The following is a 27,565-nucleotide window of genomic DNA, read 5'->3' as shown; positions in this document are numbered from 1 at the left end:
GATCCAGCGCTATAGGACCCCTAGAACATCCCTAGACACAAACGGTAGTGGTTTATCGAAGGTCAGCGAGCCACGTTCCCGCCACAGGGGATAGTTCCTGGGCCCAGAACGGCTTTTAATTCATGGGGACGGGCCGAGCCACTGAGATATCACTAATTAATACTGCTATTGGGAGTGATAGCAATCGCTGGCGGGGAGGTTCAGCTCAGCCGTCGCCAGCCTGGGGTTAGCTTCCTGTAGCGGCTGGGGTCTGGGTCTCTATCAAAGCCATAACTGTAGGGGTTGTGCACTTAAGAACCATTGTCTCGCACAAGCGAGCATGTTCTCTCTCTGATTATCTGTCCCTTGAGTTTCCCCTTTCTTGAACCAGAAATATGGCTTTCCGACTTTTGGCGGGCATCACGGGACGCCAGCTCTTGGCTGGCGGCGCTGCGCTTGGAGGAACAGGCCTTGCTGGATCACTGATTCAGACAGAAAGTGAAAGGCTGCAGGCTACAGAAGCTCAAGTGCAGTTCCGTACCTCCTCCATCCACCCAACTCCTGTTGGTTACAGCCCTTGGCAAATCCGTAACGACTATCCCACCTCGGATATTCTCAAGGCGAGCCTCAAGGCACAGAAAGATGATTCGCTCCCCAATGCTCCCTCCTCATTGATCCCAGCCCCCGGATTGCCCGGTGACTTTGAGGGGGAGAATGCGCCGTGGTTCAAGTTCCACTATGAAAAGGAACCTGAAAAGTTTGCTAAGGCCATCAAAGAGTATTGTTTTGATGGCAATGTCGACAACGGGTTCCGACTCAACGAGAACACGGTCCGAGATTGGTACCACGCACCTTGGATGCATTATCGGGACCCAAACTCGATGTGTACGGAGCGTGAGCCCATCAATGGCTTTACATTCGAGAGAGCGACACCTGCCTTAGAGTTCGCTAAGACACAAAATGTGGCCCTACAGAACTGGGCCGTTGGATTTTATAACGCTACCGGTATGTCTAATCATGCTGTATTCCGTCTTGGTCTAACACTCGGCTAGGTGCAACTGTCTTTGGTGACATGTGGAAGGATCCCGATAACCCTGATTTCTCCCAGAACAAGGAATTCCCGGTCGGAACATGTGTTTTCAAGGTAGGGAACCACTTTGCTCTAGCAGAATATTATGACTAACATTAACCAGATCCTGCTGAACAACTCGACGCCTGAGCAGATGCCCATTCAAGATGGGGCCCCAACAATGCATGCAGTGAGTTGGGCTGACCATGGCGCCGTAACCATGATCTCTAACAAGCGTCACAGGTCATTTCCAAGTCAACAAAAAATGGAAAGGAGCGAAATGACTTCGCGTCGCCACTTCGTCTGATTCAGGTCGACTTTGCTATTGTTGACAAGCGATCACCGATTGGATGGGTCTTTGGCACTTTCATGTATAACAAAGACGAACCCGGAAAAGGCGTGAGTGAACCCCCAATTGCCCTTGGCAATTGACTTATGCTAACCTCGTTACAAATTCTCAGCCGTGGGACAAACTAACTCTCGTCGGTCTTCAGTGGGGTAATGACCACTGGTTAACAAACAAGGTCGTTGAGGAGACCAAGGCTGAGAAACACGTGGCTAAGCCACGACAGTGTTATATCAGTAAAGAAGCAGAGAAGATTCGAAAGCGAGAGGGTGGCACAAGACCTTCATGGGGCTGGAATGGTCGCATGAATGGTCCAGCCGACAACTTCATCTCGGCATGTGCCTCTTGTCACTCAACGTCGTCATCCCATCCCATGTATAATGGCAGGGTTAAGGATGGCGTGAAGCAAACCTACGGCATGGTGCCGCCACTAACTATGGAGCCCATCCCCAAGCCTAAAGAAGGCAACACTTTCAGCGATGTCATGATCTACTTCCGAGACGTCAAGCCAGGTGTACCATTCGACGAGGGCGTCAACCCCAAGAATCCGGATGAGAATGATCCTAGCTACAAGAGCAAGGTCAAGAGCGCTGACTACTCTCTGCAGTTACAGGTCGGTTGGGCGAACTACAAGAAGTGGAAGGAGGACCACGAGACTGTGGTGCAGAGCATCTTCCGTAAGACAAGATATGTCATCGGTTCCGAGTTGGCTGGTGCTTCCGATCTGTCGCAGAGAGACCAAGGTCGACAAGAGCCAACGGACGATGGTCCTGTCGAGTGATCATTACGATGCAGTGAGTAGCATTGACAATGTTGGATATATACGAGTTGCATATAATACAGAGTACAATATGCCATGATAGCAACTAGGTGCCTCGGATACTTGGGAATGTGATCCTGATCAATATTCCCAATGCGATAGTTATTTCAAGATGACCCTTATTTTCTTGTTTATTTGTACATCATTCTCCATTATTGTAATCAACGACAGTGAAAATGATAATACCCAGTATTGAACTTCACGCAACTTGCTGTTTAAGCAAGTCCACATCAGTAATGTCTGTTCTCCAAGTAACGACCATATGCATCACTCATCTGGATAAGGGCACTCCAACGGGATTTCGAGAACAACACTGCCTTGACTTCTGATGATATCAATAGGAATAATAAATATAGACTTTTGCCCCTGGGAGATAAAAGGCTTCGGGCCAAAGTATGGCCGTCAACTACACGAGAGGGATGAGTTTGTTTGCTGGTCCTGCTCTAAGATCTGGGTCTTAAGAAGGAAGAAAATGACAGACGTCAATTTCAGTTATTAAAATATACTTGAGAACATTTAATTTAAATTTATACTCAATTACTTAATTCATTTTTATCATTCAGAAGTAAGGTCCCAAGATTTCTAGCCTCCCCTGGCCGAGGACCTTTTGCTCCCGAGACCCGGAGCTCTAGAGTGATTCTATACCATAATCATGCCTTCTGACTGCATGAAGGAGGTCTAGGGCTTACTCGATAGGGCACGAAGTGCTACCCGCTGATTCAGCGCGCTGTCCAGGACAGGAAGGTCACAGGTCATCTTCCAGAATGGTGGCTTACTTCATCGCCAACCCTTATTGAGCATTGATGGCAGAATGGAACAGGTATAAGAGTCTGTAGCCAGTTCAACACTTCTGAAATGATCCGGGGCCCTATGTTGCTGAATTCTCACTCCTGATCTCACTTTAAGCTTATCCTCATCATGTTAACCAGCATTCACGACGAGACGCACGCAAATCTTGCTGCAGAATCAATTGAAGAATTCTTCAATCAAAATCCCTCAGTGCAAGTCGTTATATTGCAATGGGTTGATATTTGTGGAATTTCAAGAACTAGATTACTCCCTACCTCACGCTTTAAGAGCCTCGTGAGAACTGGCGGCTACCTTGATTGCTCTCCATTGGATACACTCGTGCCTACGACCTCTGAGTTCATCCCTCAATTATTTACTCGTTTCAATGGGAAGGGAAAGATACACCCTGATATTTTCTCAATCCGGACTATGAAGCATGATGCATCCGGAATTGGCAACGCAGCTCATTGCGTTGGTACTGTGGACTTCCAGAAAACTGACGCACGACTCCTCTTGAAAGACGTCGTGAAAAAGGCTGAAGAGACTCACGGCTTGAAATTCCTTGTTGGCATTGAGCTGGAATTCTGTCTTCTCGTCCCAGGAACCCTTGAAGCCGCTGAGCCTGCAAAGCCGGGAGTGGCTGGTACTTTCGGCACTCTCCGCTCCAAAGTCTGGCCTATACTTAACGAAATAATTGTTGGCTTCAGTGAAGCAGGTATTGAAGTTGAACAGGTGATAAAAGAGTACGGTACATCGGCGTATGAAGTTGCCCTCCCTCCTCTTCCTCCCATCGAAGCCGTGGACACCTATTACTACGCCAAAGAGCTAATCCAGAATGTGGCACACAAGCATGGAATTCTTGCCACTTTTTATCCAACACCATACGAGGGAGAACAGGGCCAGAAGAGCGGACAGCACATTCACATCTCGGCAACCCCGATGGAGAAGAATAAATACTGGAACCCTGACGACACCCTGGCGGGCATATTGAGCCATATCCCCGCACTCATGGCATTGGGGATGTGCCAGGTTGATTCTTACGATAGAGCCAGTACCGGGAGAATGTGTACCGGCGGCCTTGTAGGCTGGGGTGATAATAATCGAGACATGCCTGTCAGAAGAGTCACCAAAAACCACTGGGAGATCCGTGTCAATGACGCTACCTCGAACACGTATGCCATGGTAGCCGCGATCATTGGTGCTGCTCTCGACTTCAAGCCTCTTACCATTAGAAATGCGGCCAGTAAGTCTACTCAAGCCGAGGAGCACAAAAATTTGCTAATCTTTCTAGATTTCACTTTGATGTACTCCGATGAAGAAAGGGAGAATATGGGACTGACGAAACTTCTCCCGACGTCACTCGATGCTGCACTAAAGGAGCTAGAAGATGACAGAGCGTGGGCGGATAGTGTTCTCGGTCAAGGCTATGTCGATTGGTTCCTTGCACTGAAACAGGCAGAGATGAAAACTGTTTCAAAGATGGAGACCAAAGAACGAAGATTGCATATGCTAAGCTTCTTTTAGTGTGACACCCTAGCGAAAGTAGATGCCTCTGCTCGTTAGGGAAAACAGAAGAATAGACTGGTCTCATATACACCAAGAAGACGCGATAGTTTAGCTCTACATCCATGATATTCACAAACTATTGCCCAGCAATTTTGTCGCCTTTAGGACGTCCTGCATATCCCTTATCCTGAATCTATATCAGGTCTCGAGCATCTTAAAGATCGTCATCCGCTTCATTGCAGAAATCTTCCCATTCAGTCTTCAGGGTTTCAGCACCACCCGAGCTGTTCAGCCGACCAGCATCCCACATGACATAACCCCATTCACGAAAGCTTCCCTTTATATGAGCACCGTAGAGATTGCTATATGTTTCTTTCCAGATGATCACCCAAGCTAGCGGTGGTAGGTGTTCCCCATCTCCTCTAACGGCATTGGCTCCTTACTGTCTTGCGCTTCGTCGCCGTCGGTATAAAACCACTTCCGCCGGTTATGTTGTATATGAATATCTGTTGCTTCGAATAACCAGTCTGTGTCTGACCCAGTGACATGCTGTGACACCAGATCGAGGAGAGCAACATGGTCTTGTGCTTCGAAGATAGATGAAAGTACCGTCAAGCCCAACGAGCTCATGCCAATTATGTAAGACTTATCTAATTCGAAAATTGAGTTATAATCGCCAATTGATTTCCTGGCCAGGGGGACGTACCAAACAACCCAGAACCATCATCACCTAGTAGTTTGGCCAGATCCTCTCTTTTCGCACTTGTTTCAGGATCATCGGGATGGAAAGGTCAGGTGACATCATCAAGAACATTTTTGTACTTGTCCTGAATAAATTCGTCGATGCATGATATCTCCTCAATCGCCCAGGGCTCGAAATTATGAAGAAAACACTGAAGTCTCTCATCATGAGTCCCAATGTCGTGCCGGCTTTGCGTATCCGCGCCAAACAGATTGCAGAACAGCTGATACCGATAGAATGCTCGCTGTATTCGACGAGTCTCCGTGGTACTGATTTGTGTCGGCGAGGTCAATCTGTCGTGTTGTGTTTGAGCCCATGCAGTAAACCGACATACAAGTGACTTGATTATCTTTGAGTGGAAAGCAACAGCAGGAATTATCTGCTGTTTTTCCAGGAGGACTGATTGTTTTCCATGGTATTCTCTGCGCTGCACATCGTAAGTGTCAAGAAACTGAAGAACATTTTCAATTGTGCGACTGGGTCGGAAATCGACTGCGCTGGAAAGTTGCACAGAACAAGCGTCAACAATACCAAGCCCCAATTCAGATTTCAGACAGTGATGAAGCCAGAATGTTGAACGCTGAAGATAGTAACGATAAATTACAGGCAACGCCCGAATCGGGTCATGAAGGTCTGAGGTGCTGCCAATATTGAGAAGAATATGATGCATATCTAAAGGGAGGCGTTCAAACTGAGGCGAATCAACGACCATGTCTGGAGGTGTGCTTCTGAGGGACTTCGAGTGATGAGAGTCTCTGCTTGATAGCATTTTACGCCGACTTGAGCGACGGCTTGTCCTGGGATCTTGTGGGCAGAATATGGAGAACCAGTGGTGAGGGGCGTCAGTAATGTCGATGTCACAGAGGGGAAAAGTCAAACCTGGTTGCCCCAACAATTGTTGCAATGCTGTACCCATGTAGCTGTGATGAATCATGTATGGCCTGTGTGAATTAAATGACGTGTTACATGTAGTTGAGACTTGTGGCTGAGAGCTTGAATCATCAGACAGAACTTAGAATTGAATGACATAGGCATGGCCAGCTGTAGATACCTATAGCTGATCTAAAGTCTCTATGCGGAGATAAGATAAATCCGTGCCCCCAGCTTCAAGCCACATATTGATTGCCCATGCCTCGTCTGACATACAGCAGCAGGGCTATCGAGCCCAATTGGGCAACCCCGGGATTAATAGCAAAATCCGGATCGCGGGGGTATAATAACGTTCGCTTGACCACAAAGGGGCTTGAAAAGATACAATCAAGAGAGTCGTCTTTGTTTATCATTTCTTACGAACTAAGTAAAATCCACTGACAGTGCCGTTCTCACAATAGCCCATCCTTTTCCAGTACGAACCAGAAGCTATGTCTACTCCAAGTCTGACGAATGCCCAACAAGTTAGAGACTTTGTCGAGACAAAACACGACAAGCCATATGATACTATTGACCCGAAGAAGGCAAAACTACCTGAAGGATTTGTCGTATGCATAATCGGCGCTGGAGGAGCTGCGGGTTCAGGGCTGGCAAGGTCTTTTGCTCAAGCCGGTGCCGCCGGCATGATCGTCGCTGCGCGCTCGCAAAAGACGTTGGAGGCAACAACCAATGAGGTTGGTGATATTAATGCATTGATCAAGGTTGCTTCTGTGGCGTGCGACATTACTTCCGATGAGAGTGTAGCCAATATTGCTTCAACAGTCAAGAGCCAGTTCAACGGGAGACTAGATGCCGTGTTCGTCAATTGTGGGTTCTCAGGTCCTCTTTCAAAGGCTACAGTCCTTGAAGAAGACTTTGAGGACGTGCAAAAAGCCTTTTCCACACACTGCTTAGGAACATGGCTTGCCGCGCATCACCTTTTGCCCTTCCTTCTTGAGACCAAAGGCAGTTTTATCGTCATCAGTTCCATCTCAGCTCAAAGTCTTATCGGCTTCGGCACGACATCCCACTATTGTACGAGCAAACTTGCCCAAGCTCGTATGATCGAGATGTTACATGCCCAGTACGCGGATAAGGGCATTTTTGTTGCTAGTGTGCATCCCGGTGGAATGCAGAGCGAGTTCTCGAGGGCAGCATCCAAGGATATTCAGCACCGTGAGTTATCTCCAAGACTTGAGCCCAGTTAAAAGCTTACGATTGCCAGTCTTGACCGATTGCCCAGATCTGGTTGGGGCGTTTTCTGTATGGCTGCTACAATCTGAAGGGAAGGGAAAGCGACAGGGTGTACTGAACGGACGATGGCTGTCTTGCAAATGGGATGTTGCTGAGTTGGAGGGTAAATTTGAGAGCATTCAGCAGCGAGATCTTTTGAGGTTTAGGATGACTGTAGAATGAATGGTGTTTGAGACTTCTGCGGTTTATTGTAACGTCTTCAGGTTATAAAAACACGTTACCAAGTACCTAGGCATGACATTAAGCAAGACCCAAGTTAGTCCCAAAATGATAGCCACCATACAAAACACCAAACAGTCTTACTCTTCGAGCTGTTGATCGCCAGAAGATATTAGATCACCAGTCCGCTTTCTGTGGCTGGTCACTTGGCCATTAACCATATCTATATTGTATTCAGTGAAAGAGAAGTTTTCATCGTCTGACTCCACTGACTCATGGTCCAAACCATCATCGACGAGCGATCCGTGGGGATTAGTGTATGCCTGAAAGACTTGGTTCTGGATACCCGAGATGCCATAGTCGATGCCAGAGAGCTCGTACATCCGCCGCATACCTATGCTAGTGGTGTCTTCATAATTTAGTTTGTTCCATACCTTGCCCGCAGTTCGCAGCATATCCATGGACTCATCGTGATCTAGAGGCAGGATATGACCAACCATGAAAGGAAGTTCCCATTCCTTTAGGGTGAAGTCCGATCCGTAGGTTTCCTTGAGGTAGGGCTCACATCTCGTCCGTATGGCCCTTAGGATCTTCCAGCTCATACGATGCATGGGCAGGTACCCAAACGAAAGCTCATGAACCTCGCCCTGCATGGCCATCACGAGTGATGACAAAACACCGACCGGTGAGATACGAATCTCTTGCTCAGCCGATGGTATCTTTCTCTTCCCTTTGCCCTTGCCTTCAGATTCTGCGCGCAAGAGTATCTCGCTTATGCTCTCTGCTGTCCAGTTCATGCGGTTGGCGTTTCGTTGATATCGGTCCTCAAGACTTTTGTGAATTGAAGCACGCGTTGTGAGAAACCGTGCACCAGCGCGAGAGAAATCTTCAACGACCATTTTATTACCACGCCGTCTGTTTTTAGTAAACACCGCTGCAGAGACACCAGTTTGCAGCATGAAGCGCTTGGCATAATCCGACACTTTATCGGGTCGACCACCAACAAAGAACTGTTCTTCCCCAAACATTTGAAACAGCCGATCCATATCCACCCAGTTGCTCTTAATACATTTTTCCTCTAGAAGGGCATTGTACAAGTGTCCGGGTAGAATGAGAGAACCCCAAGCATTGGTAACTTTGAGGCCAGCCTCGTGCATCTCCGCCCGATGATAGTACAAGGCCAAACCAGCGATCACCGGGGATCTTCTCAAGATTCGCCACTTTTTGGTTCGTGCGAGGTGAATCAAACCCTCCTGTCTGGTGGAGCTGTTATCGTTCGCCATCGTCTTTGCCTTGTGCAATGGATCATCGAGAAACCAGTCAAAGCCTTCATGAGTAACCTTCAACCACTTGTCATCGCGCGGCGACCAATGAGGGCCTTTGATGCCCTGCTGGAAGTCAATATGCGACTTCAAATCCTGGTTCATTCTGTCAATCCGGTTGAGAAGGGTATTGACAGAGGATTCGGCATAACTGCCAACAACCTGATGGATGTCGAGATTGACTTGAGCAGCAAAGACGAGGCTGAAGGGAACTTTCTTCGTCTCCTTAAACTCTTTGACACCTCGAATGAACTCGTCGGTACAGGGGTAGTCAGGAACATGGTGGACGAGCGCTAAAGCCTCGAACCAGAGTTCGGTAGTAATAACTTGATGATCGGTCATCTTCTGTTCCACAGTCTTAGACTTCCAGGGAATCTCAGGTTGACAAACGCCAAACGACCCTTCCGAATAGATGCTAGTAACACCTCTCCATGGGACGAGAGATAGAGTCAGGAGAGTGGTCTCGGTGAGATAATAGCAGTGGGAGAGAGCGTCATAGAACCCGTGTCCAGTCGACGCGTCCTTCAGATAAGGTTCGAAATCGCTCCCAGCTTCTCCATTCCAAGCTGTGGTGCGCAGCATGTACTCCCTTGCCATAGCAGTGGTCCCACCGTGCTTTTGAAAGGCCGGCATAGCATCTTCTGCGATGCTTCGACCGAACTCGACAGCTGTATTGGTCACCACAGCCAATACACCAGGGTCGTTTCTCTGTACACCATTTTCTTTGCTAACAAACTCTGACCAGAGGTTTGAAATATACTTTCTGACCTCAGCCAAATCCTTGCACATCATGCAGAAAGCAATGAGAGCCTCATCAAGTGACTGTGACGGGTCAACTTCATAGACGGCTTCTTCTTTCTTCGTTGGCTCGGGCCTCTGAATGTCTGGTGCGTTGAGGAAATCCTCCGAGGGTTCATATACCTCCAGAGCATCAAAGGTGTTGGTCAATCGATCGACTGTGTCAGTAGCAGTGGAAGCAGCTGTGTCGGAGAAGGGCTTGAGTATGTCGCGGACATTTTCGAGGATTCCGACAAAGTACGAATGCCTGGCATCTGACTTGACATCTGGCTTCTCATTGTGACGAAGCAACTGATCGCTGAAGCCATTTCTCACAGAAATGACCCGGTTGAGGGTGCTGAAGAATGCTTGTGGAATGGCCAGAGCTGGCTTTTTGTAGTTGGAGATGCTTTCAGCAAGAGGAACAAAGTCTTTGACCTCAATGACGTATCGAGGTCCTGCCTTTTGAGACGCCGGCTTACTAGGCGCAGCTTTGGCTTTCTTCTTAGCTTCGACTCTGGCTTTGCCCTTGAGTCGCCCAGCCCCCGCAGTTTGTTGCTTGGTGACACTGACGGGGGTGTTGGACAGGAGATGGGCGGGATAACCGCATTCTTTGACTGTTGAAGCGAGCCATGATGCAATTGAGTTGGTATCCTTTTTGTACTCACGGTACACGCTGACCAATGCTGGTGGCAACATCTTGGTCAAGGGAAACGTAAGTACGCGTTGACGGAGATGAGGGGAAACTGCTGCGGGTCGCGTCATGTCACGTCAAGTCTCAGACGATGCCTAGTGACAAGAACAGTTAGCCGTACCTAGTGAGAGACAGGTCTGTCAAATGATAAAAAATGCATCAGGCTTAAGCTTCAATTGATCAAGAGAATGTCATGTATAGGTTATTTCGTGTCCCTGTGCCTCGCTTAGTGGTGCTGTCAGCCTTATACCACCTACCATAACGATCTTTCCTTTTCGAGTTTAGGTTTTTGGAGAGGAGTAGGCCTTTTAGACTTTTTTCCCCGCTCATACTGGACTGTTCACGGGCGGAACTTGTCCAACCAATTACACAAGGGTAGGGCTGACGGTGAAGATGCCAAGTTCAGGTCCTACAGCTTGCAACTTGTCTCATGACTAATGGCCAGGCAGCAGATTATCACTTGGAAATCTATTTTTTATCAATATTCATATACGGCTACAAATCATCGGATCAATCGTAGCTTCAGCAAATCTACCCCAGTTCTTCCAACATGGAACAGTCTCTATGCGATACCTGCGCCAGGATAAATATTGAAGAACTTGTCTCTGAACAGGGTTTTGCTTTACATAGGAATCTCCTAGACCTTTACAAGTCAGTGAGGACATGCCAGTTGTGTCGTCATGCCCTGGGTTGCTTAAAGCCTCTTTTACCACTCAACTTGAGAAGCATGCCTTGTCGTCATGCAATGAGACTTCTGGGCTCAGAAAGCTCGAAACCCTCTCTTTCCGAATCGAACCAGAAGCTTCTGGCTTCTCAGAAGGCTCTAGCCTTTTATGGACAACATAACCACCCGAAACACGGCTTGACTATAGTGGTTTCGGACGTCGACCCGGAAGCTCCTAGCGGGCGCGAACGAAGCATTCCTTGGCTTACAATGAGGACTCTTGCCGGGGATCCTGCTCAGCAATCAGGTGCCAAGACAGCTCGGCCAATACCAGAAAGCACGTCTAGTTTAACTTCAACTGTTCATGCTTTGGAGTGGCTGAAGAAATGCCTTCTGAGCAAAGATTGCTCCGAAGGCTGTACACACATCATTGACAACGATCTTCAGGAGTGTCTTACGAAGACAGATGGAAATAATAAAAACTCGGAATCAATTTCTCTGTTAGCGGGACTTGACAAGTCGTTTCAGAAACAAGAAATGCGAAGGGTGCAATTATGCGAGGACATCCAGTTCTTACACCAACAAAGGGGCCTCTCACGAGGCGACGCACTTGTCGAAGAAGAGTGCGCCGCAAGACTTGTCGAGATCATCGATACGGACCAGGGTACCAAGCTCAAGATAGTGCCGGGCTCAGTTAGATATTCGTCGTATGCCGCGTTGAGCTATAAATGGGGCAGCCTGGATGCTATCTGGCAAACTACCACCAAGAACCTTGGTACGCGACTGACAGAGTTCAATATCGTTGAGCTTCCCAAGACTCTTTCTGACACTGTTCAAGTTGTCAGAAATTTTGGTCTGAAATGGGCTTGGATCGACAGTCTCTGCATTGTTCAAGATGATAAAGACGACTGGGCAAGGGAAGCCGTCAAGATGGCCTCTATTTACCAAAACGCCCTCGTCACTATTTCTGCTGACTCCAGCCAAGACGCCAAAGCAGGGCTACACAACGAGAAGTCTTGTTCCATTTTCAATGACAGGGATAGCGTCAAGATCTGCAGCCAGCTCTCAACTGGCGAAGAAAGCTCAATCTTTTTGTTCCCAGAACAAGAGACAAGAATTGATCGCTCGGCTACCAATCTGCGAGATATGGGTGATCTTCTAAGTCACTGCGCGCTCCGTGACCGAGGATGGACTATGCAAGAGCGAATACTGTCCCCCAGGATCATCCACTTCGCTTCTGACCAGCTCTATTGGGAGTGCTTACACGGAATCCAGGAAAGTGAAGATGAACTTCTTTGGATGGGCCGTAACATGAACATGGCAAAGATAGCACATCGGATTAACTCTGCGGAGAACGAGGAAGCAAAGAAGAAAGAACTCAAACAGATGCTGCGCTACTGGTATGTTCACCTTGTTGGGGGAGACTACTCGCATCGTTCTTTGACATTCATCGACGACAAACTACTCGCTATTAGTGGAGTAGCCAAAGCCCTTGACAACATTCACCCGTATGGTTACATGGCTGGCCATTGGTGCGAAGACGACGATGAGCTCGTCAAAAGTCTCTGCTGGAAGCGCGGTGGCTCGGGCAAGAAGGCGGCCAAGTATCGCGCGCCATCTTGGTCATGGGCCAGTCAGGACTCAGCAATTGATTATGGTCATTTCAGTATAATAGGAACTAACTTAGGTGAGAAGCTCGTCGCAGAACCTGTGGCTATGGAGGGTCAAAGTCCAGATGGCACTCCATTCGGCCAATACGATAACGGGTATCTTCAGATCAAAGCCAAGGTCGCGCACGGGAAATTATTCCCAAACTGCGGGCATGATTTCAGCAACTATCAACAGACTGGTGCCTCCGGTGGTTACGATGTTGATCCTCTGAAGGAGAGATGCGCGTTTCTGCTGCTCGATGGCGGAGAGACGTCTGATCTAGTCTGGCTAGACGAAAGCCAGGCAACTAAAGAGCCTATCACAGAGCCCATCGACGTTCAAGTCGTCATGATTTCTGAGATCGAATCTGAAGAAGAAGAAGGGCCGCGTCCTGGAGCTTGTTTGATCTGTACTTTGGACGAGAAGTACTGCTTGACGAGAATTGGGCTCACAGAGTCTCTGAAGTACTACAAAGAGGGGCAGGGTGAAGAGTCTCCTCCGGTTTCCGGGTCGCGTCTTTGTGATAAGAAAGCCATTACTTTAATCTTGATTTAGTCGCCTATGCAGTGTCATAGCTTACAATCGTAGTGGCGGTGATTCGGCCGAGCGGCGGTCTTCTAATCTTGGCGCTCTGCAGGCGTTAATCCTCAGGAAGCAAGAAACTCCTGGCATCAGATCAGATGCCACAGCAAACGTGCCTGATAAAATATGCTAAATTTACCCAAATCTGTTCATCACTTAGACAAGAGTCCCCACGTTATCCTCTTGCTTTGTTGGACATTCCTTCGTTGCAAGTCCCAACATAGCATTTATCCTAGGTATTCACCCGCTATGGAACTCATTCGTCTGAGACAGGGGTTTAGCCAGGATCACCGGTCAATTATATGTCCTAAGTCCGGCGGTGCCCTGTCGAGTGTACATGGTCATCTGATGGGTTTCTGTACAGCTGGCTTGCGCTAAGTGCACTGCAAGAGCATAGCTAGTTGACTACATATACGTTCTTCGAATATCCCCTTTACTACACTGCACGTGGACTCATTGCTCTTCCGACCCTCATCACTTCCGTCACCATGTCTTCCACAACGAGCCTATGCGCGAGGCGGATGGACCGACTCTGACTGCGACCGCAACGGCATACATCGATGTTTCCAGAACGCTAGACACGGAGGCCCTGTCCCGCATCCTCAGCGACGAGTATGGTCACCGATTTGCCCCGACCTGGTATAACCTTCCTGGATCCATGGATCGCCATGGCTTGATCGCTCGACTGAATCAGGTTGGAGAGGTCATGTCTTCATTCCCTGTCACCATCAAGCAGATGTGGCCCAATCCGTCGCTACGACAGGTCCTCGTATGGGGAAAGTCTGAGACCAATTTCCGAAGGCAGTTGAGGGACAGTGATTATGATGAAGAATGGACGAAGCGGGGAGAGTATATGTTCCTGGTGACCATGAATGAAACTGGGGAAAGGATAACAGATGTACTTGAGTTTGTGGATAGTGAAGGCATAGAGGATATCGCTGGCCTGGTGGCCAGAGCATTGGACTGGAGGCTATCGGCTACGTAATGAAGGAGGCAATGCGCCAGGATGCTTTAGGCACCAAATATTTTATCCAAATACTGGGTATATGTATTCCGCTAGCAATGATATGTGACTGTGAAATCCAAGTCTATGTAAAAAAGAATGTTGTGTCAAGTCCAGTTATACGCTTTCCTCCTGCGTCAAAGCCAACTCGTCCTTGGCTTTCAGCTTTTGTCGCTCACCACGTCCCATCTGATATAGTCGAGACGCTCCGTAGAGCTGGGTTGTGATCCACAGGGAGAACACCAAGGGGGTAATGATACGCCACTCAAGACCCCAGCGATGCCACGATCGGTTGAGAAGATATATCGTAACGGCGACCTCGGTTATAGCTCCTGTAACCTGCCAGACACAGCATGTATAGGCCATACGGGACAACAACAGAGTGTTGTGGCGCTTGGTTCGCCAGACGATCATCATAAGGAAGATAGGGAGCTCGACGATGACATCGAATGTACCTAAAGAAAAGATGTTGTCAGCATATTTCGATTCGCGAGATTGCAAAGGCTGGTGGACTAACCCCAGACCATGCACATGTAGAACTCCAGTGTAGCTTCGTGATGCTTGTCGTGATCAGCAAAAAGACTCAACGCTGTCTGTGTGATGACAAGGAGTCCAGTATGGTGCGCAATGCTGAGAGGGCTCGCGAACTTGGTGCGAAAGCATATTTCGAAGATATAATACGAACTGTAGACTTCGGAAAGAACAAGCAGACTGTCTCCGATCGTGACAGAGCTGCCTTTAGTGAATGGCGTAGAGAATTTGGCATCGCCGATGAGGAAGTACATCAATGGATAGCAGCCACTGCAAAGAACGCAGAAAAGAATAATGCTGCCAACGTGGAAGTAGACAAAAGACCGCCGTCGCCTTTCATCCTTTGTTCGTTCGAATGTTTGGCAGATATCTTTGTAAACAGCTGGTAAGATCCATCGCTCAAGGCAGTTGGTAAGGAGAACAATGCAGATGATGCTGGTAGCAAGTATTAAGGAGCCGTATGGTAAAAGATGTGAAAGGGGGTTATTTTCGATGATCTGGATCTTGGGTACAGATACCCGATGGGCATGATGGGCTGAATCAGACATTATAGCGAGTGGGGAATACAAACGAAAGCAATTAATCAAGCAAAAAGTGTACAGAAGAAATGAATTGTCAAACTGCGGAGAAGAGGCCATGATTCTGTATTTATCCTCGCATCATTTGTGCCTCACTGACGCAAAGTCGCCTACTAAAAGGGAGAGTTGCCCACGCGGCTCAAACCGAGGAACGGAGCAGGCAACAAAGAAGCAGAAACTCAATACGAGAAAGCCAGCGCTTCTCAAGCGAGGCAAAGCCGTAAATATTCAACACCCTGGGATTGGTTCTATCGTAGACGCCTCCATACGAAAAATGCCGAAATCCTTCTAGTCGCGGGCCTAGAATCGCGTCTAGTCTCGTCAGTGGTCAACTCGTAAGATTCGGTCCGGGGTAGCTGAGGCGGAGCAGGACAGATTGCTCCACTTGGGCGAGCCGTGTTTCCGTGGGCAGATTACGCGGCTGCGGTTCCTCGGCAAGATGCGAGAATTAATTTGGTGCCTTGTTGTGTATACGTAAATGATAGTGAGAAGGGGGGGTCTGTGCTTGGGGGTCTCACCTCGTGAGAAAAGGGTCTTGTTCGGGATTGACAAGCCGATCAGGGGTCGGTTTTAGGCTAGGGCGCTTTTGAGTTTGTATCAGAAGGGATTTACACATGCATTGGGGGGATAACACGGCAGCATGTAAATGAGGTATGTTATAATTGGGTAGAGAATCTAACATGAGCAACACTCCAACTATAACTCTCGTATACTAACATTACCAACTTAATCTGTTTCTTCGGGGACTTCAGGACTGGGAATGGGCTCAATATTTCAGCTTGTAGATTCAGCCATCAGTACGCTTCGACCAATCTTTGGACTTCAACAAGTTTAGTACAGACAGCTAAGATAGGCTATAAGTCTTGGCTCTGAGCTTCTCTCAAAGCCAAGTCCAACAAAATTGGGTCATCTGGGCTACCCCTAGTTAGATTATTGCATGCATGACTTGCATGTTGAACCTTGCCTCTGTTTGGGCCAGATGACGTGGCTTGATTTTCGCGAGAAACAGAGTGAAAGGGGTCTAGCTTCAGAGTTGTTAGGCCGTGCCGTAGCCGTTGATGGAATGTCGCACTTTGGGTTGAAGTTGTCGGCACTTACTTATCTGGGAATGTTCAATGACGAGGGAGTAAGACGGCCCCACTTTCGGCGCTGAACTTCCGATGCAACGGCGCAGTTACGGCATCACGGCATTGTTATAACCGGAATGTTCCTGCAGGACGTGCTTTTATTAAGGCCAGCCTCGCATGAATGAATCTTGGGGCTTCTCAATTGCCCACTTATACCCGATTGATGGTGAAAGAAGCATTCCAACCTTTGTTTCAAGCGACAAAAAGACTCGAACAATCTTGGTACATCAAGCTTCTAAGCTAGTCAGTTATTTTTGACGCCAGGTCTACAAGATTAGAAGAGTCTAGCGCCCTCGAGCCGATATCCGTTAAGTCGAGCCTTAGTCTCGTATCCCTAGATTGAATAGCTGCGAGATAGCCAGGCAATGTAGTACTGAGAATGCATATACAATTCTCTCATAGCCCAGCATGAACTTTTCTCTTGTATTCCTACGATTCTGTGATGCTTCGGTCGTTGATGAAAACCACCAACAGGATGATTGGGCGGCGGAGTTTGGTGCCTGAGGTTATAGGACTAGCGCGATGGACATCTCGAACTACAGCATCAAGCGAATCTTGCTTCAAGCATGCGTACGGGGTCTCAAATCGATGAAGAGCAGCCTCTAATACAGCTGAATAGTTTCTCTATATATACTATCACTCTCAAGCAAGTAACTCTGCGATGAACGACTCTCCGCAACAAACTCCGAATATTCCGAGATACCCGAACGCGCCGAGAACGGAGGCTGCAGCAACTCAGCCGCCGGATTTGAAGAGCATACTGCGCGTGAGGCAACTTGCGCGTATCCGAAAAGCTTGCTTGCCCTGTAGAGAGAGAAAAGTGCGCTGTAATCATCAGCAGCCCTGTCAAACATGTATCAAGCGCGGTCACTCTGACCTCTGCTTCTACGACCAACCTCGGGCGTCATCAAGTCCAACTCCGCGGCCTCACCAACCAGAACTACAGACTACAGCTGACTTGAGTCACGATAGTAACAATGCAACACAACCTGGGCGCCCCGTCAGTCGCAATGGCAGTGTATCTAACGCGAGTCCGTCCTTGTTAGGTGACAACTCCATCATCTCAGTAGCTAGGCCAGACACTACCCAACCTCATACCAATAATGAGCGTCGCACCGCGTTTGAAACAGGAATTCTTCCTCTTCTCGGGATGGATGGCGCTGCCGATGGTGGACGTGGCACCCCTGCAGGACGTTCAGAAACAACCGTTGCTGTTGACCAGGACATGATAACTCTGTTTGGCTTCTATCGGGATCGACTTCACTCCTTTGTGTTCGTCGTCGACGATCTCACTGAGATCGAGAAGCTCATTTGCTCTCTTTTGAATCGCGAAGTTCAGGCACAGCAGGTCGACAATCATAGCCTTTGTCTACTTCATGCTATTATGGCGGCTGGGGCGCAGTTCTCGGACTTACCCACTGCTACACGACTATCCAAGTCCAGTCAAAATTGTAAGCATCAGTTCTCCTCTTCCAGTCGCTTACAAGTAACTGACCACCTCAGTGCACTCCGCTCTCAAGTATCTGGGGTCCTTTGATCTGTTATGGAATCCTTCCAAGAGACTTATCCAAGCTTTGCTCATCCTTGGTCATGTTTTGCAAAATAACATGAATCCTCGTGCAGCTTGGATCCTAGGTGGTACCACGGTTCGAGTTGCGCTATCCGTTGGCCTTCATCAGCCCATTAACCACTGTTCTCTTCGTCTCTCGCCTGCAGAAGCACAGCAGTTAAGGTAAATTCCTCAGCAAATACCGTTTGTTTTATGACTACTGACGTTTCCCTTATTCATAGGCTCGCGATTGTTTGGCAAGACGCACTTCTCTCATTAGCATTTGATAGACCCCCAGCATCTCATGAAATGGACCTTGACTTAGATCTCCCAGCTCTGGTAGCACTAGATCCATCTAGCCATCCTCTTGACTACCGACAGGCTATGAACTGGCTATGCCATCTGAGCTTCAGACACCTTCCAAGACTTCCCCGGACAGAACCGGTCAGGAACTATAGCCAGCTCTTTCATGACTTCGACCTTTACGAGTCTTCTCTAGCTCCTCACCTGCAGGACTTGCAGAGATCTACCTCGATCCAAGAGCTACAGGAACACTATAGCCAGATTGTCCACCGTTACTTTCTTCTCTCTACCCTCTGCCGCCCTGTACTGTCCTCGCAGAACAAAGGAAAGTTTAGTGAGGAAGAATGCTCTATGATATCGAACCGCTTCCAAGGTGCTCTGAAGCGCAGCGTTCGTGCTTTCATCAAGCTTCGCTCAATCTCAAATCTCGCAACCCGTTCATGGGCCTTCGTTCACAACGGTCTTGCCTCAGCACTCTTGTTGAGCTTTATCCGACAAGGCTCTGACGCCCAAGATCAAGACTCTCAAGAAATACTAGCTGAGCTAGTTAAAACGCTAACTGAGCGCAGCGACGATGTTGGACAGTTCTCTGCGGCACACAAGAAAGCTCTCAGGGCGATTCAAGCTCTACAACGATCTTCAGTGGAAGAGACCAGAGGCCAAAGTGAAAATTCATCGCAAGAGCATCATCCAATAGCAGTCTCTCCAGAAAATATGATTGTTCTACCAGAGCAACACTTTGGTAACACTCCGGAACCAAGGTTTGTGTTGCAGCCCTCCCCACTGTTCAAACATACTGACCGATCTCACTACAGCATGGTTAGCTTGGATGATTGGCTTCGAGACTTTGACTTTGACGCATTTTCTCCCCTTGAATCATACAATTTCATCATGTCGGACCAGGTGCCACAAGATTTTGGTCTTTAGGTCCCTATCTGCCTGACGAATGCCATTTTTAGAGGAGATGTACTAAGCTTATCATAATTGTTCAAATAAAAATGTTATTTTATGATGACATGTACTAAACTTATCATAAATCTTCAAATAGAAATGAGATTTTATGATGACATATATAAATATTCCAGTAATCTCTACATAAGATGTCCCAAATTATTTCAGGCTGTTGAAGCCCAAGGCTTGCCATCGACTGCAAACCCTGTCTTTGATCTCCTCCGGAAACGAGTTTTCAAAGTCCGCTGCTTCCCAGTTCTTCCCAGTGGTATATTCGACTGGCAACAAGCTGTCAGAGACAACCTTTCCCCCGCGATTAGGCGCTCCATTACCATGCGACATGTATGGAATGAGAGGAAATCCAGCAACGTCTTCAAAGAAGTACTCGTCCATTCCGGGGCGGCAACGAGTACAAAAAGCCCAGATTACATCCTTGAAATCGTACACATTGATGTCATCACCGACGACTACCAAGCGGTGGATCGTATAACCGACCTTGTGATTGAAGATGATGTCTCCGATTTCGCGGCAGAACTTCTCAGACGTTGTCTTCATCTCGCGTAGCTTCTGAGTGTCGACCTGCAACGCAACCCATGTAACTTGAGACTCGAAAGGTGAGAAGGCTTCCTTGATGGGGAGACCTTTCGACTTGAGAAGAAAGCCGATCTCTGCGGCAGCAAGAGGACCAATCATCGTATGCTACTGGAGTTAGTCACGGTCCTCAAGCAAAATGAGCGAATACTTACAGTTTCATCGGTTAGCCTTCCGCAGTTGGAAACGGGCAGAATTGCATCTTTACGGTGCGTGATGAGGTCCACCGTATACTTTGGCCAAGGGTGCGCATCGCCAGGAAATACGTAGCTATGTGACCGTCAGCACTGGAAGAAAATAGACAGCATTGCAGACTTACCCGTGCATCTCCCCAAAGGGTCCTTCAGGTGCTGTATCCGTAATAGAGCATGTCCCCTCAAAGACTATTTCCGAGTTGGCGGGTACATAAAGTCCATTGGTCTCGCACTTGACGACATCAAGGGATGATCCGACGAGCGAACCAACATACTCAGCCTCTGACAATCCGTCAGGGAGTGGCATACTCGATGCCATGATGGCAGCAGGAGGGACTCCAAAGGCCAAAGCCCAGGGCATATCACGGCCTTCTTTCTTCCACATCTCGTGAATCTGGTAGAGGTGTTGCGGCTTGATCACCAATCCGGCAAGGTGGTTACGGTCGTAGACCATCGCACGAGCAATAGACCAGTTGGTCCATCTGCCATCTGGGGATTGTACAATGTGCATTCCGTAAGTTTGAACGTATTTTCCACCATCTGATTGATGAAGCAATGGTGCTGGAAGCTCGGTAAGGTCAAACTGGTCGGGTGTCAAGATATGCTCCTTGCAAGGACCAGTCTCAACAACCGTTGGCGGGATAGGAGGTGTTGTTTTGGCAGCGATCATCTTATCCAAGATAGCCTTCATGGAAGAGTCTGTAGGAAGTCCGAGATGTCTGGCAAGTCTACCATAACGCTGCTTGGGGTCAGATCGAAGGGAGTTCGGTGCACCCAATATTCTCCATAAGCCATTCTTATCCTGCCCCTTGAGCTTGTTGAACAGGGGAGCCTTTTCATTATTCTCGACAACCTTTCGAATGATGGCGCCAACTTCAAGATGAGGATCACACTCTTCATTGATTGAGACAAGGTCGCCGTCGGCTTCAAGAGCTTCAACGTAACTGCGGAAGTCCATATGAGGAAGAGTTTTGGAAGCCATGACGATAGTAAGTCTTTACTGATTCTTGACAGGTATCGCCGATATGACTGCCGGGCTTCTACAATTCTTATATCTTCATCGACCTCATACTATTTACTCTGTTAATCGTATGACGCATGATAGTCCGAGGCCCCGAGCCCACCGAGTCCACATCTGCCGAGCCGCAATATCCGGGAATGTGGGCCCCGAAGGCACCGAAGGACCCCGAACTGAGCCTCAATGCTACAAACTGACGGGTCTGGTATGACATGGACTCCGCTTAAGAAGAGCCGCATGTCCTATCGATCGGTTACCTATGAGCACCATAACTATTTTGTCTTTTTGAATTAGAAGCTGGGAGCAGTCTTTATTCTATCGGTTACACGCCAACTTGTCTTCACGCTCTACATCGCAACTCAGCTCTTTAAGTTCAATATGGGAGAGGCACCAAGAAAGAAGATTATCGTAGCCCTAACCGGCGCGACAGGAGCTGCCATTGGCATTCACGTTCTCTCAACACTTCGAAGACTGAATGTTGAAACTCATCTCATCATCAGCAAATGGGCAGCCGAGACCATAAAATACGAAACAGACTACACACCAGCTTCAGTGAGAGCACTAGCAGATCATGTCTACAACCCAAATGACTTAGCCGCACCAATTGCAAGCGGGTCATGTCATGTCGATGGCATGATCGTTGTCCCCTGCTCGGTAAAAACGCTAGCTGCCATCAATGCCGGCATATGCGATGACCTTATCACTCGCGCTGCAGATGTCTGCCTCAAAGAACGAAGGAGGCTAGTGTTGTCATTGAGAGAAACGCCGCTAAGTGAGATACACTTGCGGAACATGATGGAGGTGACAAGAGCCGGAGCGATTATTGCACCCCCTGTTGTCGGATTCTACACAAGACCAAGCTCAGTAGATGATATATTGAATCAGATGGTCGGTCGGTTATTGGACTTGTTTGGCCTGGAAGCTGGGAATTTTGAGAGGTGGGAGGGTATGACGAATGGGAAATCCTGAGTGTAGGCTTTGTCACTTTTGATGGTTTTCTTTCGCGAATAGATTCATGGCTCGGGGTGCGTAAGATAGACGATTTAGCACACAGGTATAAATTTGGCAAAATATGAGTTTTGTCAAGGCAAATGGTAAATCTTAGTGACAAGTGCAAGTAATGTGTTTTAAGAAGTACCAGGAATAGACATTTTTTCCACCGAATGAACACACTGGAGATAAACAAGTAAAAAACACCGGTGTTGTAGGAGCATAACTATAACAATATTAAAATTAACTAATAGATGTAGCTATAATAAAGACTATTTATCTCAGGTTTCTAAGAGTTTTCTAGTTTTTGAGTCTCCATCCAGATCCTGCAGGGTAACTCAGCAAGTAAGCCACAGTTGAAGCTTTCTACGACACTGTGCTCAACACTGTGATATGGCGCCAAGCAATGCGTTTGCTTTACGGAACAACTGAACACCCGAGTGCACAGACCATGTCCTTTGAATCACGGAGCTTCTTCACTCCAAACAATGATAACGTTTCCCATTCTGCTGTAGTCTTTCCCCGTTAGTTCTTCTTTTCAGTAAGTAAAATCTTCAGCTCTCATGATCCTGTTTCCTAAGTCAAAGATTTCTTTGCTTTCCTTTCTCTTTGAAAACAAGCTTAAACCATTACTGCTTCCATGGTCACGTGACTACCCCACAATTCCTTCAACTCCATTCGCATTCACGCTCTGGCCAAAGGCTGCATCATGACCATCCTCACCCGACCGAAGGCACAACCATCTATCAAGAGAAGCGTTCCAACTTGTTCTTGCAGCGTGCTGAAGATCAAGTGGGCTCGCTGATCGAGATTTCGCTCCTCGACCGACCCTCCTCGCGCCCCAACGATAAGCACGTTCAGAGACCCGGTGAACCGTCACTGCAGACCGTTATAAAATTCCGACTTGTACCCATCGAACGTGCGCGGTGCGCCCTTTGTTGGAACAACCGGGGACTGTAGAAGGGATCTGGCTTGGACTCGCAGCGTTGCTGGAGTTCAAGCGCGGTCTTGCAGCATTGCTGGGGACCACAGGTTGCCTGTTGACGGAGCTGGTTATCTCTGCTCGTGTCCCGTTGACGGCGTCAAGGTACGTCTGATGCTCGCTGTGCTACTGATGGATTCTAGGAATGTCGTCTTCCACCTCGCCATGTCTTGACGTCGATGAGACTACGCCCGCCGTTGTTGAGTGGGAACACGATGGCGTAACCCACTGCTTCGCGAAGCCCGATCCCAAGATTGACAGCATCATGCTACGAATTCATCTGAGCGAGCTGAGCGCAACTGTCGAGCTGCGGTTTCCGATGAACTTGAAAGGAGTCGAAGGCATTTCACCTGTTGCGGTCTCCATCGATCCCTCTTCCATCACATCATTCGACTTCGCCTTTGCTTCAACGGCACCGGAAGCGGTGCAAGAGAAGTTTAAGCGCCCCGTCGTGTGTCTGAAGTTCGAAACAAACAAGAACATTCGGCTATTTGTTCCCACCGCTGCCAAAGAACCGTTGGCCCCTAGCCGAACACAGTCAGGGAAGGTGTTGGATGCTCTTCGCAAACTCTCTGCCACAACCTCATTCGGTATTTACGTCGATGCTACTAAGCTTTCCAAAGCTGAGCTTCAGTCCATAAGCGACGCCGTGAAACAAACTCGCTTGGCCTCTTTCCACGACCAACCTGCGAATACTGAGACGAAGGTCATCGATCTCTCCCCGCAAGACGACGCGCCGCCGGCCTACGACGAGACTGGTTCTCCACCGCCAGCTCCCCCAATCAATGAGAGAAAGCGCCGCCGCATTAGCAGCTCGGACGAGGCACGAGATGAACTCGCTCAAATTTGGGCCGAGCTCAAGGCGCGGAGTGAAAGGGATCGACTCGTTCACCAGGAACTCTCAGCCCTGAGACAAGAGAACAGCAGCCTCAGAACAGATCTCGATCAGCTACGCCAGCAAGTCGCGACTTTTCGCGAAGACTTTGGCTCCCTGCAGCGTGATGTCGAACAGCTCCAAGGCCAGGACAAGCACAGCACTGATGTCCTGGAAGGCTACGATACGCGCCTGGTCGAGCTACGAGACGACCTAGAGGATCTGGATGCCAAGGTAGACTCCATCCAGGAGCACAGAGACGAAAATGGAGTCGCACAGTCATTCCTCGACAGGGTTCGCAGTGATGTGTACGACGATATTGTCACCCGTCTTACAAGTTGAAACACTCGGGTTATCGACTGTCGGTTAATACTCAAACCAAACTCAGCGTTCATCTCCTGATGTTCCGTACACAGCGCCGTTGCCGCCCAGAGTCATGCCTGCATTTTTCCATTGACTGCCAGCGTGGCGCTGGCCGAGGACGGATTCGCCAAAAAAGCTTCAGTCCAGGTCGTTGTTCCTATGAGCACGATGATGCCATCCTCTTCACCTTGGGTAGCTCTGCCTCCAGCTGAGAAACCGCTGGGCACTACGGCAAGGCTTGCCTTCGCTAAATGGACCTGTGCCACTCTGCGGTGATACTGGTAATGGCGCGCCTGGTCTGGAGGGCTCACTTGCACCGCACATGAACCTCGTAATGTACGTCTTGCCTTTGTACCACAATAGATCTGGCATATCCTGACTAATTCCTTACAGAGTGATGGGATCTTCCTTTACACACTACGAACCCAACCCAAACACGCGCTTCCTTACGGTCTCGCTAAAGTCGATGCCCCAACAGACCGCAGCCTACATCCACGAGTCTCGATCCCCAATAACAACGACGAACAACCTCGTCACAACACATATCCTCTCGTCCGACACGACGATCGCAAGAGGAGGCTTGGTGCCCTCGTCATGGGTGACACAATATCACGAAGCGATTTCTTCGAGCACTATACGCACGGTACTGGGGCTGCTCAGCCTTGATGATGTTCCACCGAATCCGATTTATAAGCATTGCATCTTGTCATTTTGTTACAGAAAACCTTTTTGTATAGATACCCGTGAATGTTTGTTCATAGTCATTCCTCAATTACACGAATCAAAGCCATCCACTTTCTGAACAATTTCCATACTCCTTATCTACCTTGACTCCCGTTGGTCAAACTGCTGCCCGTTTCCTTGTTCATGCCTACAGATCATTCTGCGGCGAACATCGCGCCCCATCAGAATCAACCCCTACTGAAGCCCTGACATTGGTATGCATCAAGCGTGCAGGTTCTAGTGGACCAAAGCAACATCCGAGACAATGCTTGGATTGCGAGATTCTCAATCGGCACCTGTGCAAACATTCCGTGTTGCTTGCTTCACTGTTAACCAGGCCGAGAGGTCCGTTACCGACAATGATGCCAGCCTCCGACGCTTATTCATCCACCTCACTCGTCGCCCCCCCTCTTCATAGCCGAAAGCAAACTTATACTACATCTACGACCATTGCGCCTCCACTTGTCTAGCAGCATCGACTTGCCTGTGATGCATGCACGGCATCCCTGATCGGGGAGGGGTTCGGTCCGAAACGCCGTTGGCTCATATTCCCACACGCGACTGCAGTCTACCCATGCGGCGATCATCCATCTTTCCACCAACCATGTCTATAACAACAATGGCAAAAGGGCAAAAGGGCAAAAACATACAACAGCGGGGATTCGCTGGTCGTCACCGACCCAACTACTAATCCGCCCCTTACCAGCTTATCTATGGGAGAGCGGACGGGATCCCGAGTTCTCTGGTAGGTATGGTCGTATGTGATAAAGGGTGGTGTTCTTTTGGCTCATATCATTGGGCTGTAAGTCGAGGGCAGAGTCATTGGCTTGCTTGTGCCTTGGGAGCCAAAATTCGGAACTTGGCGGAGCTCCTCAGACTGCCAGCCCACATCGTCTGTCTGTCTAGTCGTAGCGCAGAAGCACGCTCAACTCGGACACGATTTCTGGCCAGCCTTTGTTACATCAAGAAGGAACATGTAGTAGATCAAGTCAACCCCGTGTTTTTAATTCTAGTTCTATGAGAATTATCGCTGGCTTTCTGATACGCTCTTCCAGCGCCTGCATCCTCGGAGAGGTACAGCTTCAGCCTTTGGATCGTTCCAAAATCGAATCTTGTCTTGATCTCAATCAACCAAGACAGCCTCTTCCAAAGTTCTTGTAACACCCCCCTCATTAATCATCGCATTCAAAACAGCCCGCCAAATCGAAGAAATAAGGACCAAGGTAGAAGGCAGGCGGATTCACCTGGGCCTGGGTGCCCGAGTACAGGTCGCAGCTAGTGTCGTACGAGTCGAAGGACTTGCAACGACAGTCACTGGCACAGGCATCGGCGCAAGCTGCCTGATCAGCTACTGTGGGCGAACCGATTAACCAAGACGCGTCGATCTGCCATGGTGCGACCTGGAATGGAATTGTACAAGCGCCGCTCTTTCCGATGACATGGGTGCAAGCAACTGTACATGCGGCCTCCGTGGTGGTCGTTGCCGCTGCTGTGGTAGTTTCAGCCGATGTTGTTGACTCGAAGACAGTGGTCGACTGCTCCTCCGTGGTCGATAGGGCTGTCGTGGATGATAGAGCCTCGGTGGTATCGGCGTCGGCAGTGGAGAGTGTCTCAGTGCTGGACAACACGCCCGTTTTCGTCTGTGTCTCAGTCGATGACAGCACTTCTATTGTGGTGAATGTACTCGAGAACGAGATGGTAGATGACGATGCCAGCGATGGCTTGCAGGGACCGGCATAAACACCAGCCACAGCCAACACCGTAGCAATCAGCGCGTTTAGGGATCGGGGAGCCATTGTTAAGAATGACGTGAATAGATCAGAGTGACATGCTACCAAACGCGGCACTTTTTGTATTCCATCCAGGGGCTGTTTTCTTCGACAACTGGTAATTTCCTCACTTCGGAGCCCAATGCGAATGTGGCTAGTGTTGTGCATCTAAATAATGCTAAAAGGCCAAGATACGAACATTGGTCTCAAAAGTTTCTCTTAGCTCAGGTTTAGATGTGGTGCTTAAGAACCTAAGATAACGGCTAACTTAACCCGTGACAGTCGAACGCTAACAGCAGCCATCCGAACCCCATTGTCGGTATTGTTCGCGGGGGAACAGAATTTAAATCTGATTGTGTTAGACTGAACCTGAACTGCACTCCAAATCTACGACAATGCTGGCTAATCTGAGACTGGTGGCTAAGTTCTGTCTGCTGATTCAAGCTCTCGGCCACGAGCCTCAACTGCAAATAAACACATCTAGCTAACAACTTGAGGCTGGTGGCTGTTGTAAAGTCTCAAGATATTACATTAGTCCTATACTGTCTCCGAGAATTCCCTGAAGGGTGCCAGAGCTTCCAAATATTCTCTGGATCTTGAGAAAATTGAGTCGATTTATCTTGTGAATGTCATCAGTGATCAACACCAAAAAAGGGGACAGGATTGCCAAATATGTATGCAGGGCAATGGCTCCTCTGTTCCAAAGACCTTGTTGTGAGGTATTTGACCCGAAACGCTGGATAGAACTTGGCGGGAT

The 27,565-nt window shown here is 48.6% G+C and overlaps 10 protein-coding genes across 10 annotated transcripts; 6 read left to right on the top strand and 4 right to left on the bottom strand.

Annotated features, from left to right (window-relative positions):
- Positions 1 to 374: 374 nt before the first annotated feature.
- Positions 375 to 2,175, top strand: FSUBG_3446 (uncharacterized protein; the record flags this gene model as incomplete). Its single annotated transcript, XM_036681327.1, has 5 exons — positions 375 to 984; positions 1,032 to 1,123; positions 1,173 to 1,238; positions 1,292 to 1,447; positions 1,510 to 2,175. 5 exons carry the CDS (start codon positions 375 to 377, stop codon positions 2,173 to 2,175), a joined length of 1,590 nt encoding a protein of 529 aa, XP_036541097.1.
- Positions 2,176 to 3,132: 957 nt separating this feature from the next.
- Positions 3,133 to 4,527, top strand: FSUBG_3445 (fluG-like protein; the record flags this gene model as incomplete). Its single annotated transcript, XM_036681326.1, has 2 exons — positions 3,133 to 4,246; positions 4,295 to 4,527. 2 exons carry the CDS (start codon positions 3,133 to 3,135, stop codon positions 4,525 to 4,527), a joined length of 1,347 nt encoding a protein of 448 aa, XP_036541096.1.
- A 2,085-nt stretch (positions 4,528 to 6,612) lies between these two features.
- Positions 6,613 to 7,368, top strand: FSUBG_3444 (dehydrogenase reductase SDR family member 7 precursor; the record flags this gene model as incomplete). Its single annotated transcript, XM_036681325.1, has 1 exon — positions 6,613 to 7,368. One exon carries the CDS (start codon positions 6,613 to 6,615, stop codon positions 7,366 to 7,368), a length of 756 nt encoding a protein of 251 aa, XP_036541095.1.
- Positions 7,369 to 7,713: 345 nt separating this feature from the next.
- FSUBG_3443 (uncharacterized protein) lies at positions 7,714 to 10,371 on the bottom strand (the record flags this gene model as incomplete). The annotated part of the gene is made up of 1 exon (XM_036681324.1): positions 7,714 to 10,371. The coding sequence occupies one exon, from the start codon at positions 10,369 to 10,371 to the stop codon at positions 7,714 to 7,716; it is 2,658 nt and encodes an 885-aa protein (XP_036541094.1).
- A 740-nt stretch (positions 10,372 to 11,111) lies between these two features.
- On the top strand, positions 11,112 to 14,247 carry FSUBG_3442 (uncharacterized protein; the record flags this gene model as incomplete). The annotated part of the gene is made up of 3 exons (XM_036681323.1): positions 11,112 to 13,200; positions 13,256 to 13,374; positions 13,660 to 14,247. 3 exons carry the CDS (start codon positions 11,112 to 11,114, stop codon positions 14,245 to 14,247), a joined length of 2,796 nt encoding a protein of 931 aa, XP_036541093.1.
- A 135-nt stretch (positions 14,248 to 14,382) lies between these two features.
- Positions 14,383 to 15,325, bottom strand: FSUBG_3441 (uncharacterized protein; the record flags this gene model as incomplete). Its single annotated transcript, XM_036681322.1, has 3 exons — positions 14,383 to 14,720; positions 14,783 to 15,231; positions 15,315 to 15,325. The coding sequence occupies 3 exons, from the start codon at positions 15,323 to 15,325 to the stop codon at positions 14,383 to 14,385; spliced, it is 798 nt and encodes a 265-aa protein (XP_036541092.1).
- A 2,326-nt stretch (positions 15,326 to 17,651) lies between these two features.
- On the top strand, positions 17,652 to 19,280 carry FSUBG_3440 (uncharacterized protein; the record flags this gene model as incomplete). The annotated part of the gene is made up of 4 exons (XM_036681321.1): positions 17,652 to 17,952; positions 18,005 to 18,233; positions 18,293 to 19,114; positions 19,169 to 19,280. The coding sequence occupies 4 exons, from the start codon at positions 17,652 to 17,654 to the stop codon at positions 19,278 to 19,280; spliced, it is 1,464 nt and encodes a 487-aa protein (XP_036541091.1).
- A 183-nt stretch (positions 19,281 to 19,463) lies between these two features.
- Positions 19,464 to 21,071, bottom strand: FSUBG_3439 (ferulic acid decarboxylase 1; the record flags this gene model as incomplete). Its single annotated transcript, XM_036681319.1, has 3 exons — positions 19,464 to 20,003; positions 20,051 to 20,165; positions 20,215 to 21,071. The coding sequence occupies 3 exons, from the start codon at positions 21,069 to 21,071 to the stop codon at positions 19,464 to 19,466; spliced, it is 1,512 nt and encodes a 503-aa protein (XP_036541090.1).
- Positions 21,072 to 21,485: 414 nt separating this feature from the next.
- On the top strand, positions 21,486 to 24,982 carry FSUBG_3438 (3-octaprenyl-4-hydroxybenzoate carboxy-lyase; the record flags this gene model as incomplete). The annotated part of the gene is made up of 4 exons (XM_036681318.1): positions 21,486 to 22,045; positions 22,799 to 23,016; positions 23,223 to 24,247; positions 24,710 to 24,982. 4 exons carry the CDS (start codon positions 21,486 to 21,488, stop codon positions 24,980 to 24,982), a joined length of 2,076 nt encoding a protein of 691 aa, XP_036541089.1.
- A 1,229-nt stretch (positions 24,983 to 26,211) lies between these two features.
- On the bottom strand, positions 26,212 to 26,835 carry FSUBG_3437 (uncharacterized protein; the record flags this gene model as incomplete). Its single annotated transcript, XM_036681317.1, has 1 exon — positions 26,212 to 26,835. One exon carries the CDS (start codon positions 26,833 to 26,835, stop codon positions 26,212 to 26,214), a length of 624 nt encoding a protein of 207 aa, XP_036541088.1.
- Positions 26,836 to 27,565: the final 730 nt, after the last annotated feature.

This window comes from Fusarium subglutinans (genome assembly GCF_013396075.1).
Source record: "Fusarium subglutinans strain NRRL 66333 chromosome Unknown NRRL66333_c0000029, whole genome shotgun sequence".
Lineage (NCBI taxonomy): Eukaryota > Fungi > Ascomycota > Sordariomycetes > Hypocreales > Nectriaceae > Fusarium > Fusarium subglutinans.
The sequence above is the reverse complement of the archived record's forward strand: the minus strand, read 5'-3'. Positions and strand labels throughout refer to the sequence as shown.